Source organism: Tursiops truncatus, chromosome 10 (genome assembly GCF_011762595.2).
Source record: "Tursiops truncatus isolate mTurTru1 chromosome 10, mTurTru1.mat.Y, whole genome shotgun sequence".
Taxonomy (NCBI): Eukaryota; Metazoa; Chordata; class Mammalia; order Artiodactyla; family Delphinidae; genus Tursiops; species Tursiops truncatus.
This window is the reverse complement of record NC_047043.1, coordinates 16,335,112-16,348,489: the sequence shown is the minus strand read 5'-3', so window position 1 is coordinate 16,348,489 and position 13,378 is coordinate 16,335,112. Positions and strand designations below refer to the sequence as shown.

General features: G+C 35.2%; 1 protein-coding gene across 7 annotated transcripts in view; it reads right to left on the bottom strand.

Annotated features, from left to right (window-relative positions):
• CDKAL1 (CDKAL1 threonylcarbamoyladenosine tRNA methylthiotransferase) overlaps positions 1–13,378 on the bottom strand; it is a 652,719-nt gene that overhangs the window by 359,674 nt on the left and 279,667 nt on the right. For all 7 annotated transcript variants that reach the window (XM_033863886.2, XM_019945111.3, XM_033863888.2 and 4 more), the window contains one exon: positions 5,053–5,156. In XM_033863886.2, coding sequence (XP_033719777.1) covers positions 5,053–5,156 — 104 coding nt within the window. The remainder of the gene's footprint in view (positions 1–5,052; positions 5,157–13,378) is intronic.

Sequence of the window (13,378 nt, the reverse complement as noted above, 5' to 3'; positions counted from 1 at the left end):
AACCAACAGAGCCAAAAATAAATAATTTTTAAAAATATATCCTTCCTTTTATACATTCATACAAGTTATATAAATCACCCTATCTCCTTATTCTTTGGGACAGCCAAGATTCACCAACTTGAATATACCAACTTGATACCAATATACCAATAATCAGCCAAGATTCAAGTTGGTATAATTATCTTCCCTCTTGAAACATAACACAACATATAACACAACATTTCATACACCCTTTACTTTCATGGTCTATTTACACACAATCATTTAATGTAAGCTGCCTAAAATCCCTTTTTGGAAGTTGACAATGTATAACAAATATGTACAGTAACATTATTAATCCTATAGAAGAAACAGATTTCTCAATTTGAACACAGCACAAATGAAAAGATAAAGGAATAAAAGACATTTAAATAACTGCCAATATAAATTAATAGGATGCAATTATTGGTCTCTTTTTAAGCTTAGATGAAAATCAATATACAGTACTCATTGTTAAAGGTGATAAGTCAAATGCAACAGCTCAACAATCTGAAGTTCATACACCAGAAAATCAAATATTGCTCATATCCTTTCCTATCTAAAAGGGCAGGAAGCAATGTTTTCCAGCTGCACTGCATAATTAATCTCATACACAATAGACAGTATCTTTGCAAGTCTTGAAATAAAACAGAATTCATTTCATAAAATTCCAACATTAATCTTGAAATCACTAAGCATCAAGAAATTTTCTCCTTGCCCTGAATATTTCATCTTAATTTATCTACCTTTCCATAACTGGTTTATGCCACTTATCTTGTGGGGGACGTTCAGATTTATGAGGGAGAAAAAAAGTAGCAACACAGAAATGAGATCTAGAAAAGCACATGAGAGCTATAAAAACAGCTCATCCATCATCTCTACATTTTGATTCCAGAGACAGCAGTGAAAGGTGTTGTTTCCACACCACTCACCCAGCACACTTAAAAAGGTTTGCTCCATCACTTATACAACTGAAACTGATTGATTAGTTGCTAGAGAAAAATCAATACAAATATCCTAGAAAATACTAGCTTGTAAATTCATTCTGGCCCCAACAAAGTATAGGTCATTGCTTGACATGTTTTTCTAGATGTCTAAAATGCAACCATGTCAAACCCCAGCCCCCAAAGACTAGGAAATTTTAAAACCTAAAGTTTGGCGTAAGTGAGGAAGTGAGGGGAGAGGTTTCCCAATGGTCTGTTAGAACAATGTGATGATACCCAGAAATTAACCTGGTAAATATTATAGTCATATGCAGAACTGCCCACAAAAATGATACACACACTGAGAAGGTAAAAATAGTCCACGAAAATGTCAAGGGGCTAGGATAAGTCCAAAAAAGAAAAATGCTAGGAAACCAGTGAAATATAAACTATATTTTTTGCACAAAAGGTAAACTAAAGTTTCCATTCAAAAATATAAACAATTTTATCTACTGATATCCATTCAAAAGTTAATGAGCTCCCTTTCTCATTCCTGGCAGCTGAATGTACAGTCAGTATATTTTTAGTATGTTAGGAAACCATTTTATAATCAGAATGATTTCATGGTTATTTCAGAATCTCTTCTGAATGCTCCCTTGCCTATGGGTTAGCCCTAGTCTCTTCACTCATTACACTTCTAAGAAATAAATGTTTATGAATATAAAATGTTTCATAAATATGCTACTCAGAAAGAAATTGTGATCTTATTGTAATAGTCTGTCACGTGACTGGCAACCGGGATTGTAATCCCTATTCTACAATTGGTGTAGAGTTTTTTTTTTAAATCACTTTGTATTTGTGACACACAGTCATTTAAAACTTCAAGGAAAAGCAAGAAAGGAAACGCAATTTTCAGTTGGGAAATTTAACTTGCACTGACAGGACGGCTTTAAACATAGCACTAAAATTTACTGACAGCATATTTAGACTTTTCATCTTAGAGTAAATTTTCAAAGAATCATAATGTTTATTACTGATTATAGGACAATTTAATAATGGTATAATGTAGAATTTAAGGGGCTCTGACCCCCCCAAACGTTCCTACTATCTGAATTACTAAAGAATGAATTACAGAGAAGTCACAAGAATACGAAAAACAGGTTATTTCTTCTATTACATTTAACTTCATAATTATTCTTCGCAATTTTATTTGTTTATTTTAAAAAATTTTTGGCTGTGCCGCACGGCATGAGGGACCTTAGTTCCCTGACCAGGAATCAAACCTGCGCCTTCTGCAGTGGAAGCAGAGTCTTAACCACTAGACCACCAAGGAAGTCCCTTCTTCGCAATTTTAAAACTCAAACACAGGAATCCTGTAAGACCCTTATGATCCCAATGTCTTCTGCAGAAAAAAAGACAATGCTGCTAACTCAATGTCTTTACAATGTGAGCTTATAGACTGCTATTTCCTATTGTGAGATTATAAGACCACCCTTAGCATGAATTTGCAATTCTCAAATTAAGAAAATAAAAGGTAATTGTCATACTAGTTTCTATCTGTAGAGACATTTTTCATAAGACATATTTTAGAAGCAAAAGAAAATTTGTCTTTTGATTCTAATCATTAAACGTTCCAATATTAGATGTTCCAATATTCTCACTCAAAATTAGACTTCTCTTGTTGGATTTATTTTAAATTCCTTCAGTTTAAGTAACATGACTTCTTCATAATAAGGACACAACCAATTACTTCATGTAAGTTATCTCAAATTCAAACAACAAGCAACACTTAATGTCACAGTAATGAGAAAACCATGGCTTGTATATAGGTCAAGTACCTTGGTCAGATCATGTGGCTAGTAAGCAGCAGAGCACTGTTTTGAATTCAAACTCTCCTATGGCAAAGAGCATCTTAGGACTTAAAATTGCCTAAACACACTGGCTTACCTAGAAAGTTATGACCTCGATATTTTAGTAACAGTTCCACATAGCAATAAAATGAGCCTGCCAGTCCGAAAACTAGGCTTCCATTTCAACCCTAATATTCAGATAACAAGACAACAGAAAAATTTTACACCTACTACTGGGCATACACCCAGAGAAAACCATAATTCAAAAAGACACATGCACCCCAGTGTTCATTACAGTGCTATTTACAATAGCCAGGTCATGGAAGTAACCTAAATGCCCACTGACAGACGAATGGATAAAGAAGATGTGGTAGTACATATATACAATGGAATATTACTCAGCCATAAAAAGGAATGAAACTGGGTCATTTGTAAAGACTTGGATGGACCTAGAGACTGTCATACAGAGTGAAAAAAGTCAGAAAGAGAAAAACAAATATCGTATATTAACGCAGATATGTGGAATCTAGAAAAATGGTACAGATGAACCGGTTTGCAGGGCAGAAATAGAGACAGATGTAGAGAACAAACATACGGACACCAAGGGGGGAAAGTGGCAGGCGGGGTGGTGGTGGCGGTGGGATGAATTGGGAGACTGAGATTGACATATACACACTAATATGTATAAAATAGATAACTAATAAGAACCTGCTGTATAAAAAATAAATAAAATAAAATTCAAAAAAAAAGAAAAAGAAAAACTTTACATTGCAAACATTCCTTGGTTGGGAATAACCAAGCACATCCGTATCTACTGATGATGATGAAAGTAGTATTAAATAAACCTCTTCTAATACTTTCTCTATAAATAGCCACTAAATCACTGCTAACCTCTGATACATTCTTTGAATCACTCACCTTAACCAGCAAAGTCACTTGTATTTGTAATTTGAATACCTTCCAATTTGCAGAGTTAGGTGGATAGATCATATAGTTTTAACATCTCCATTATCCAACAGATATATGGAAAAACAAACACTAAGTAAGAATGCCAGCAAAGGAATCATTTTTCAAATAAAGTAGGTTTCTGTGCAAATTCATGCCCTTTCTGAAAAATCCTTAAAGTAGCCATGTTGCAGAAAAGACAACCACCCAGACTTTTCCTAAGATTAGACAATTACCTGGCTCTGAAAGCAAACAACTGCAAGAGTCAGTGAGTTTCCATTTATTTCTTTCAATACAAGCTGAATGTGAACAGAGGAGGGGACTGTGCTAAGAATATAAAGGTAGAAAAAAAATTGTTGAGACGTGTTAGATTAATCAAGGGTGTTTTTCTCTCTGCTATAAAGAGCATTTCAAATTCATGTTGATAAAAGCTTTAGACTGAATAAGTTTGTTTGGAACTCATACATTCTGAGATGCAGGACGTGAAGTACTGAAAGTAGCTCTCCAAGTTACTTGCTAAAAAGAAAAGTACATTACCAATAACTACTAACCCACAAGATTATGAGACAATAGATTATCTCATGTTGGTTATAAAAACACATCAATGTTATATACACGTATTATAAGCCAAGACAAAAGGGGCAATTTATGGTTAGGTATCAACACAACTGAGACTCAACACAACTGAGACTCGTGTTACAGATACGTCTTACTATATGCTGAGAGATACCTAGGCAATCACATTTTCCAGCAAGTGATGATTCAAAAGTAGCTGGCCACCCACACAAAAATTGTTCTCATTAGGACTCTCTACCAGTACCAATATTTACTGCCCCACAGCAGTCCTGTGGATGACGAGGGTTCTCTCTTCTGGCTCATAGTAAAACCTACCTTCTCTTTCCAAAACTCCTGGTAACCCTTATTAGCTCTATATTCTGAATGGACCAAGAATTACCAAAGAAAGAGGGAGAAATCTTGAGTATTTCACTCAGTCCACAAAAGCCTTATTAACACACAACAGAAGGTCATGGCTTTCATTTTTATTTTTTTGTCTCTTCCATGGAATATAGAGATAGGTGATGAATTTCAAAATACGTCACTTACCTTAGAGTCATAAGAAAACAGAAGAGTGGTGAAAGGGGAGCTATGTCAATATGATAACCTGAATCTGGTAACATCTTCTATTAGATAAGCTGAAACATTTGTAAACTCTTCAGAAAGCTAAAGAAGCATGTATCTAAAGTGAACTGTTACTTAGAAGACTATTATAATTTACTGAAGAGACTATAATCACACAGAATTCTAGAAACTCTTACCTTGAAAAGACTGTTTGGCTCTATCTACTAACTCATCAACTGGATAACTGGCCAAATTTCCTCTGGCGTGTTTAGTTTTGCAGTAGGTACAAGCATTGAGACACCTGTTCAAACGACAGCAATAAATAAAGTTAAATTTTTAAAGACAGTGCACACTTAACACGGGAAAAAATATCCAAAACATACACCAAAGTGCTGTTTTAGTATCATTTGCCAGGTTATGTAAGAGATATAAAAAATGAATATCTACCATGCTTCATATTTATTTTATTTCCACCAGGCACAAAAATCTGCAATTTGCAATTCTGTTAAGTTTCAACTATTCAAGAAAGATTGTACAAATCCCATATTATCTTCAAATGCACACATTAATGTGGAAACAAAAATGATAAATGCTTACAATGGTTAATCAAAACAAATTAAAGATTCACATTTTTTAAAACCAATGACATTTATTTGGTTATCATAAAACTAAAATTTTAGTATCACTTATATATACCGTATTATTCATAAATGAAAAAGCTTTTCATTTAACTTTTAACTAATGATTTAAGAATAAACAGGCAGGGACTTCCCTGGTGGCACATTGGTTAAGAATCCACCTGCCAATGCAAGGGACATGGGTTTGATCCCTGGTCCGGAAAGATCCCACATGCCACGGAGAAACTAAGTCCATGTGCCAGAACTACTGAGCCTGTGCTCTGGAGCCCGCGAGCCACAACTACTGAGCACGCACGCCATAACTACTGAAGACCGCACACCCTAGAGCCCGCACACTGCAACTACTGAGCCACGTTCTGCAACTACTGAAGCCCATGCACCTAGAGCCTGTGCTCTGCAATGAAGAGTAGCCCCTGCTCGCTGCAACTAGAGAAAGCCTGCGCACAGCAACAAAGACCCAATGCAGCCAAATAAATAAATAAAATGTTTAAAAAGAATAAATAGGCAGTACAGAATTCTCGTAAGAAAGTACACCCTAAGAAATCTTCAGATAATATTTTTAACTCCTTGAAATCAGAAAAAAATATTAAAACATGTCCAGTGAATGCTCTTTGGGATTATATTAGTCAAAGTAAAGAAGAATAATGACAACATTAATTTAAAAAAATCAAAAAATAGGATTAATTCCCAAAATACTTCAGACATGATACAGAATTGTTTTTTAAAAACTAAAATGTTGGACTTCCCTGGTGGCGCAGTGGTTAAGAATCCGCCTGCCAATGCAGGGGACACAGGTTTGAGCCCTGGTCTGGGAATATCCCACATGCTGCAGAGCAACTAAGCCCATGCACCAGAACTACTGAGCCTGAGCTCTAGAGCCCACGAGCCAAAACTACTGAGCCCGTGTGCCACAACTACTGAAGCCCACATGCCTAGAGCCTGTGCTCCACAACAAGAGAAGCCACCGCAATGAGAAGCCCGCGTACCACAACAAAGAGTAGCTCCTGCTCGCTGCAACTAGAGAAAGCCCACGTGCAGCAATGAAGACCCAATGCAGCCAGAAATAAACAAATTAATTTAAAAAAAAACCTAAAATGTTTGTTCTACTCTTATAATTTAAAAATATAGTTTAAATAAATTTTCTTATTATAAAATTAAAGAAAAACAATTACATATAATAAGATATTCTTATGCCAGAAAGATAAGGCTCAACAACATTGAACAAAACAAAGAATAACATTTCTTCAATGATTCAACTGCTATAATAAATAGCAAGGTTTTAAAAGACCATCATTATACAAATCCTTTAAAATTTCAAACAGAGGAAAACAACTTTTAATAATTATAACTGGCCAATGTGTAATTCTGTTAATATATGACTTTAAAATACATATAAATCATTGAACTCAGGAGGCAACAATGTAATGCTTAATTTCTAATTATTTTTGCATGGAGCTCTTAAGTGAAACAACACACACATTTTGATTTTTAACTGACCACATGTTCTTAAACAGCTAACATTCCTTTCTTCCTAAGCCATTTACACACACACACACACACACACACACACACATACACACACACAAATTGTGGCCTCTCTCTTATGAATAGAGGTTCCAGTCTCCCAATTGTTATATGTCTTCTCTTTTCAATTTCCATCTGTTCCATAACAAGGGCAAAAAGAAAACTGGTTTTTTTTTTTTTTGGCTTCTCCTTGGGAGAGTAACTCACTTTTGTTTAGCCCTGATTGAGCACCAGGCATTTTGCTAGATGTTTCACATACATTATCTCATTTAACTCTTCTAGAGTTGATGTTACTATCTCCATCTTACAGATGAAGAATCTGCTAACAAAAAGTCAGATAATACAGCTCATTCCACAGAAAAACAAAGGAGCATAAGATACTGTATACTATGAACAACTACACACCAACTAACTGAACAAGCTAGAGTAAATAAATAAGCTAGAAATGTACAACCCACCAAGACTAAATCATGATCCCATTTACAACAGCAAAAACAATAAAATACCCAGGAATTAATGTAACCAAGAAGGTGAAAGAGCTGTACAATGAGAAGTTTAAGACATTGATGAAAGAAAAAAAAAAAAAAAATCACCAAAGCTGGAGGCATCACAGTTCCTGATTTCAAACTATATTACAGAGCTATAGTAATCAAAACAGTAGGTGCTGGTGTAAAAACAGGCAAATAGACCAACATAAAAGAATTGAGAGCCCAGGAATAAACTCACGCATATACAGTCAACTAACATTTGACAAAGGAGCCAAGAATACTCAATGGAGAAAAGATAGTCTATTCAACAAATAGTGCTGGGAAAATTGGATATTCACATGCAAAAGAATGAAACTATCACTAACTTATACAATTGACAAGAATTAATTCAAAATGGATTAAAGACAAATGTAAGTCCAGAAACCATAAAACTCCTAGAAGAAAACACAGGGAAATAGCTCCTTGACATTGTTCTTGGCAATTATTTTTTTGGATATGACACCTAAAGCACAAGTAACAGAAGCAAAAACAAGCAAGTTGGACTGCATCAAACTAAAAAGCTTCTGCACAGCAAAGGAAACAATCAACAAAATGAAAAGGCAACCAACAGAATGGGAGAAAATATTTTCAAACCATATATCTGATTTATAATAAATTCATAATAATATATGATTACTACTCTACAATAAGGAATTCATAATATCTGGTAAGGGGTTAATATACAAAATATATTTTTAAAAACTCATGCACCTCAATAATAAATAATAATAATCCAATTTTAAGACATCCAAATAATATGGATGGACATTTCTCCAAAGAAAATATTCAAATGGCCAACAGGTACAAGAAAAGATACTCAACATCACTAATCATCAAGAAAATGCAAATCAATACCACAGTATCACCTCACACTTGATAGAAAGGCTATTATCAAAAAGATAAGAGTTAACAACACCTGGCAAGGATGTAGACAAATAGGAACCCTTGTGCACTATTGGTGGGAATGTAAATTGGTACTGCCACCATGAAAAACAGTATAGAGGTTCCTCAAAAAATTAAAAATAGAACTACTATATGATCCAGCAATTCCATTTCTGGGTTTATCTCCAAAGGAGATGAAATCACTACCTCAAAGAGGTTTCTGCAAACTCATTTTCATTGCAGCATTATCTACAATAGCCAAACATGGAAACAACCCAACTGTTCTTCAACAAATGAACGGATGAAGAAAATGTGATACGTTTAAACAATGGGATGTTATTCAGCTATTAAAAATAAGGAAAACCTGCCATTAGCAACAACATGGATGGATCTTGAGGGCATTATGCTAACTGAAATAAGTGAGTCAGAGAAAGAAAAATACTGTATGATCTCACTTATATGTGGAATCTAAAATAAACATACAAAATCTGAAAAAACCCAACTTCATAGAAACTAAGAAAATATTGTTGATCACCAGAGGGTGAGATTTGTGGGAGGTGGGGGAAAAGGGTGAAGGTGGTCTAAAGTTATAAACTTCTAGTTATAAAATAAATAAATTCTGGGGGTGTAATGTACAGCATGGTGACTGTAGTTATCAATTCTGTATCATATATCTCAACAGCGTTAAGAAAACAGAACTTAAAAGTTCTCATTACAAGAAAAAATCTGTAATTATGTAAAACGAGGGATGTTAACTAAAACTGTTGTAAACATTTCACAATATATACATATATCAAATAATTGTGTTGTGCATCTTAAACTTACACAATGTTATATGGCAATTATATCAGTAAAATCGTGGGGGGAAAATCAGATAAGTAGCTTGTCTGAGACATGTAACAGCTAAAATTCAAATATAAGCCTGCCAAATTTCAAATTCCCTCCTGTTTCCATACCAAGCTGCCTCCCCAGAATAAATATGTATCAAATATCCTAGCTATAGACAAATGCAGATAAGAAATAATAGTAAGACAGGCAATCATCTGACATGAGATATAAAGTAATACAACACATATATTCAAAGATATGGCTGGTATTCATCATCCTGTGTATGGAACTGTTTGTTTAAAACCTGTTTCTCTCCTTTATTCTTTGGAAATCTAAGGCTAGGCTTCTTGTCCATCCACTGGCCCAAACTAGTTATTTCACCGTTGTTGTTTATAAGTTCTGTTTTTCATCCAACTGCTGCTCTGTGGCAAAATATGTCACCTTGTTTGTCTTGCCATGGTTCTTAAATTCTACTGCTCAGGTCCTCCAAGCTGATTCCTCTCTCTGTCCTTCTCCTCGGTGGCTTCATGATGGGCTCAATGCAAAAGACCCCTTATTCATTCACCTGGGATCCCCCCTCATGACTGCCATTCACTCAAGTTGAATCGGCACCGTTCTGAGGAATCTGCTCTCTCTACCCTCGATACTACTTATTTCCAATGGAGAGCTCCATAAATTAAGTGGACAATCTCGATAAAAGCTAATACTATTTCTAACTTGGGCTATTTCTTAAAAATAACTTTCTTAAGGGACACTAGCCTAGAGAAGGGGAAGGAAAACAGAAGGGAAACATGTATTTTAAATATTTATAACATAAATCAATTAACACACATAAAACACTTAGAATACTGCCGGCACCTAGTAAGTGATCAGTAACTTTAATGCAACTGTTCTAAACAATTCTGTAAGGAATTAATTATGCACTATCATGTTCCAGGGGTACCTAACTTTATGGAACAGATGTGTTGCTGATAGGTTGACTTAAATCAACTATGGAAACGAAATCATGTTTTCCTACTGGCTCACTTAATAAAGGTGGAAATGTATTCCCCCCCCCCATGGAAAATCACTCATGAAAATGTACTAAAACATTTAAATAAAACAAGCTGATATTTGGAAACATTTATAATAATCAAAATAAGCCAGTAAGTATAAATAGTACATTAAGAATTCAAAATATTCTTCACTAAATTGCTCCCTTGGGGTTAATTAGAGTTGTTGATGTGATATACTTTTGAAGTTCTAAACTCTTTATTGTATAAGATGGGTTCATCCTTATCTGCAATTACCAAAGTAATACTTCATATTATTTCAATAAAGTGAAAATTTCTATAGAGAGCATTTCTATAAGCATGTTATAACAGCACTAATCAAGCATTAAATCTGCTATGTCTTCAATTTAAAAAGGAGAGATATTTGTTATAATACACAGGAAAAATATCCAATACAAAATCAGAAAAGAAAGAAAGAGCTTTTTGATGCTATTTGGCTTAAAAACAATCTTCTCAAACACCAGGAATTATGATGACCAATCATTTCGACATGACAAGCCTCCAACAAAATAAAAGGATTCATCATAGAAACCTTTAGTAGTTTCAGTTATCTGTAAACAATTAAATAATTGTCTAAGAGTAAGAACACTGAGCCAGTTTCTTTAACCGTCACAAAACAAAAGATCTTTGAGGGTTGACTGTTGAAAGCCAAAACCAAAAAGAGATGGCTGTTGAACTGCAAGGAAGAGGCAAAATCCTGAACAGACATAGCCTGTTGTGATAGAAGGATAAAGGTAGCACACCCTACCTACTCATCTTTGTACAGGTTGTTATACGGCCACAGGCCAAGAAATAACTAAAAACCTCGGAAGCAGAGACAGACTGGGCATTTAATATAGCAGTATAACTCAAGTCTTAAAAAGCATCCGTGGTGGAATATTTTTAAATTACAGAAACTAAATATGTGAAATAACAATAAATTTTCACAATTAAAATTAAAAATTAAACTATTTCAAAGGGTTCAAATGCACAACAACATGCCAATTTGATACCAAAACCACATAAAGCAAAGAAAAATTAAAAGTTTTAATACATTAGGCTTTTTCTTCTAAAGAGCATCTTTAGATATCACAAGTTTGGGAATAATTTAAAAATCAGAGTTATACTTTTAAAGTTTCACCCACACTAATATCACTTTTTTTAAGGCAAAAAAAAGCTTATGTGACTCAGGATTCTGCTTCTCTCTGCTTAGGGTCAAAGATAATTTGAAATATGCAGAAACTATTGTTTTAACAATAACATTAACACTTCAAACTAACATTCTGTGCCACTCACATAATTTAATCCTTATTTATTTTTAATCAGTTGACAGAGCATTATCTTTCTCAAAGCTTCAAACTTTACAAAATAAGCCCTTCATAGAGCAAAACCTTGGAAAAATCATATTGTGGCCTTCCATATGGAAGCCTCCTGAAGCAAAGAAAAAACAAAAACTCAAGAAATAGAAGGTTCACACACTGTAGGCTGTGCCAGACGTGACTGTTAAATATCGCCTATTGTGAGCCCTCATGGTTTTTAAAGTATTTTAAAGTATTTCCAGGAAAATTACACACTTTCTGATCTTTTAAATAAATACAAGAGATACTCTTAGCAAAATCTGATTGGATCTTCAAATGATAATTCCTATTTGCCAAGATCAAAATCCTGAACAAGCAAAGGAAAAATAACACCTGAAAAACTAGCAGAATATATCCTAAATTCTTTAAGCTTCCTGTGGCCAGGACTCCTCCAATGTAACAAATCTCTCCACCTGAGTTACTGCCTCGATCTCCAATCCCAATCTCCTACTCCAAAAATTCATTCTAATAATTACCACCTCTGTCTTTAACTGTAATTGTGCCCTTTGTGGAGTTCCTTTTCATCTGGGGGGGAGGGGGAGAGAGGGGGGGTCAGAGGTAGGTCTGGGAACCCAGCTGCTAACCCTTCTATCTGTACAAAATTCAAAAACAATTGCAGCTATATTTTTTCCTTATCCTACCCCCATTAGCTGCTGTGCTATATCCTTTGTTTCAAACACTTGTGCCATTATATTTAAACTCTGTACCCTTATTTCTCATTCCCTTTACCTGAAAGAGATATCCTTATCATCATCACCCATCAATCTCTATAAAACTCATCACAAGGGTTTCCCTGGTGGCGCAGTGGTTGAGAGTCTGCCTGCCGATGCAGGGGACACGGGTTCGTGCCTCGGTCCAGGAAGATCCCACATGCCGCGGAGCAGCTGGGCCCGTGAGCCATGGCCGCTGAGCCTGCGCGTCCGGAGCCTGTGCTCCACAACGGGAGAGGCCACAACAGTGAGAGGCCCGCGAACCGCAAAAAAAAAAAAAAAAAAAAAAAAAAAAAAAAAAAAATCACAAGCTTTAAAATCATTTGGGGTATGGGAGGTGCTAATAAAAGTAAAAGATGGTTGCTGAATGCTCGCCAGACACTCAGCCATACACTTATATTGTTTCATTTATCCTCACAACAATCTTGATGTAAGTATCATTATCCTTAATTTTCATACAGGAAAGTGAGGCCGAAAGGGATTTAAAAACTAGCCCAAAGTTGCTAGATGGCCAAGTGAAAGATGCAATCAATCTTATCTGAAATTCTTTGATCTCTGATTGTACTCTACTTCTCTTAAGATACAATATCTTACTCTAGGTAAGAATACGTGATTGTTGGGAAGGATTATGGGAAGATGGCACAGTGGGAAGCTCCAGGAATCTGTCTCCCCACCTAGACAACAACTGCACTGGCAGAATCTGTCTAGTGTAACTATTTTGGAACTCTGGAGTCAGCTGAAGGCTAGCAACTTCCAAGGGAAGATTTGAATGGTAAATTGCCCAACAACAACGAAATAAACATAGGACATTTTCCAGAACAGACCATATAACCACAAATTAAGACTCCAAATACTTTATTTTTTTTAAGATTTTTTTTTGATGTGGACCATTTTTTTAAAGTCTTTATTCAGTATGTTACAATATTGCTTCTGTGTTATGTTTTTTGGTTTTTTGGCCGAAAGGCATGTGGGATCTTAGCTCCCTGACCAGGGATCGAACCCACACCCCCTGTATTGGAAAGCAA